The sequence below is a fragment of the Sander lucioperca genome, chromosome 12 (genome assembly GCF_008315115.2).
Source record: "Sander lucioperca isolate FBNREF2018 chromosome 12, SLUC_FBN_1.2, whole genome shotgun sequence".
Lineage (NCBI taxonomy): Eukaryota > Metazoa > Chordata > Actinopteri > Perciformes > Percidae > Sander > Sander lucioperca.
In genome coordinates this window covers 18,868,489-18,870,988 of record NC_050184.1, presented here as the reverse complement: position 1 = coordinate 18,870,988, position 2,500 = coordinate 18,868,489, and the positions used below count along the sequence as shown (strand labels likewise).

Below are 2,500 nucleotides of genomic sequence, written 5' to 3'. Positions count from 1 at the left end.
TAGGGGACCACTAAGGTCTATATAAAAGAGACTTCAGATACAGTATTAGGGGACCACTAAGGTCTATATAAAGAGACTTCAGATACAGTATTAGGGGACCACTAAGGTCTATATAAAGAGACTTCAGATACAGTATTAGGGGACCACTAAGGTCTATATAAAAGAGACTTCAGATACAGTATTAGGGGACCACTAAGGCCTATATAAAAGAGACTTCAGATACAGTATTAGGGGACCACTAAGGTCTATATAAAAGAGACTTCAGATACAGTATTAGGGGACCACTAAGGTCTATATAAAGAGACTTCAGATACAGTATTAGGGGACCACTAAGGTCTATATAAAAGAGACTTCAGATACAGTATTAGGGGACCACTAAGGCCTATATAAAAGCATCCAAAAAGCAGCATGTCATGGGACCTTTAATGTGGTCACGTTTCTTAACAGACGATATAGTTAACAAATTAAAGTGTTGTATCTCAATGAAATATGTAGTTTGCATTTATGCACATCACAACTTACTACAGCGTAAGATAAAGACTAAACCAACTATTTGTTTTTGATTTGTTATGTTTTTTGTCTTTGTTCTCTCTAAGTTATGTCATTGTCATTTTATTTATCTTTGTATGTGTATACGTGTGTATATGTGTATGCATATATGTGTACACGTCTGTGTACGTATGTGTATGTATATATAAGAAAAAAATAATTAAAAAAGGCGGGAAAAAAATGAAAGCCTCGTCCTCTTCGGCTCGTTAACTTCTGTTCACGTCTCCCTCGTTCATGTGTTGAGCGCCGCCTCAAGGAGCCGTGAAGCAGCGACGCTGAGAGCAGAGACATCTCTTCAGAGAGCCTCGTTTTATCCTTTAAAATATCCATATTTGGTCGCCAGCGTATCGATTCTCGTATCGCATGAAGAAGGACAACGATATATTGCCGTACTGATATTTTGTCCCACCTCTACCACGCACACCAATAAATTACCTTTCTTTAATAAATTGTTCAAACATATCTGGTTAATGGCGTGAATCAGAGATTATTCAATCTCTAAAACCCATTTCACGTCGGGACGGTGTCACACCAAAATGCAGTTCTTGAGTATGATGTTTAAATCCGCTGCATCAGGTTTAAAGTGTCAGAGCTGCAGAATGAGCAGCTTTCACGTTAGAAATAAACGGTCTGATGAATTTACACAATTAGTCATTTTCTGCCAGCATTCCTCTTTTGCCTCATTTGCAGCAACAGTGTTGTTCAATCAATCAATCAATCAATCAATCAATGGGTCTCACCTTGTAACTGGGTTCATAAGAGCTCCAGTAGTTCACTCCTGTGGCCATCCAACAGCCTGAACACCAGCCACAGCACTACTTCACTGGTCAGCTGTTAGCTGTTAGCTGTTAGCTGCGGGTGCAGTTCCTGGGCCGGCCTGTAGAGGGAGGTGGTCAGTCTTCAGAACCTCTGACCTGATGGGACAACAACAGAAGAAGAGGAGGATGACAACAGAGTGAGGGACCGAGTAAATCTGGGGTACGTTCAATCTCAAAACGGTGGACATGTATACAGCGCATTCGGAATCTGCGTCTCAATCACGGTTTTTTTTACTGCAGTTTGTGACAGTTTACGGCCTCTCTTTCGGTCAGCTCTGTGAGTTGCTATGGTTACTGGACACAAACTAGTCCCGCTTTGCCAGACCTTCCTCCACAGCGCTGCGAAGGAGGGTCCGGCTAGTGCACGCAGCATTCTGGGATGGGAGAAAAACATGCTCTGGTTTATTGGCATTTCTTTAAAACATGGGTCTCAAACTCGCGGCTTGTGGACCCCTACTTGACATCAAAGTTTAGTGTTGGTGTGGCCCACGCGTTGTTCTGAAACGCACCTTTTTGCTGAGTCGTTGCGTGGGTGTGTCACTTACGGTCACCTGACAGCGGCGTTTGTTGTCAACGGTTGTCAAGCTAGCCAACCGCGAAGCACCTCCAGTCATGTCTCTCTCAAAACGTAGCGTGAAGAGAAAGGTTGGCGACGAGCACAGGCAATTTCAGGGAAAGTTGGAGACGGAATATTTTTTTGTCGAGCACAGGGGCACCTCTACATGTCTCATATGCACAGAGAAAGTTGCAGTGTACAAGAAATATAACATCATACTTAATGTGGCCCAGACTCTACCTCCAGCGGCCCCCAGGTAAGTTGAGTTTGAGACCCCTGCTTTAAACTAGAGATGTTCCGATACTGATACCAGTATCGGTATCGGCTCCAATACTGCCTAAAACGCTGGTATCAGTATCGGGAAGTACTGGAGTTTATGCACCGATCAGATACCACGTAATAAAGCCCTAAAGAGAATCTACGTTAAAGTAGTTTATTTATGTTCTTTCTCTGTTATAACTGACTGTCAAACTGCAGAAAAAAAGAAAGTTCATGTTTCACAAAGAGTTTAACCTGAGCCAGACCGACAACAAAGATAGAAATAATATCACATCCATACAGAGATAGTAGTATACAG

The 2,500-nt window shown here is 42.4% G+C and overlaps 1 protein-coding gene across 2 annotated transcripts in view; it reads right to left on the bottom strand.

Moving 5' to 3' along the window:
- The window catches only part of si:ch211-169p10.1 (coiled-coil domain-containing protein 120), a 45,793-nt gene that overhangs the window by 13,280 nt on the left and 30,013 nt on the right, over positions 1-2,500 (bottom strand). For both annotated transcript variants that reach the window (XM_036007903.1, XM_031293104.2), the window contains exon 2: positions 1,290-1,463. In XM_036007903.1, the coding sequence (XP_035863796.1) occupies positions 1,290-1,337 (48 nt within the window). In that variant the 5' untranslated portion in view covers positions 1,338-1,463. The remainder of the gene's footprint in view (positions 1-1,289; positions 1,464-2,500) is intronic.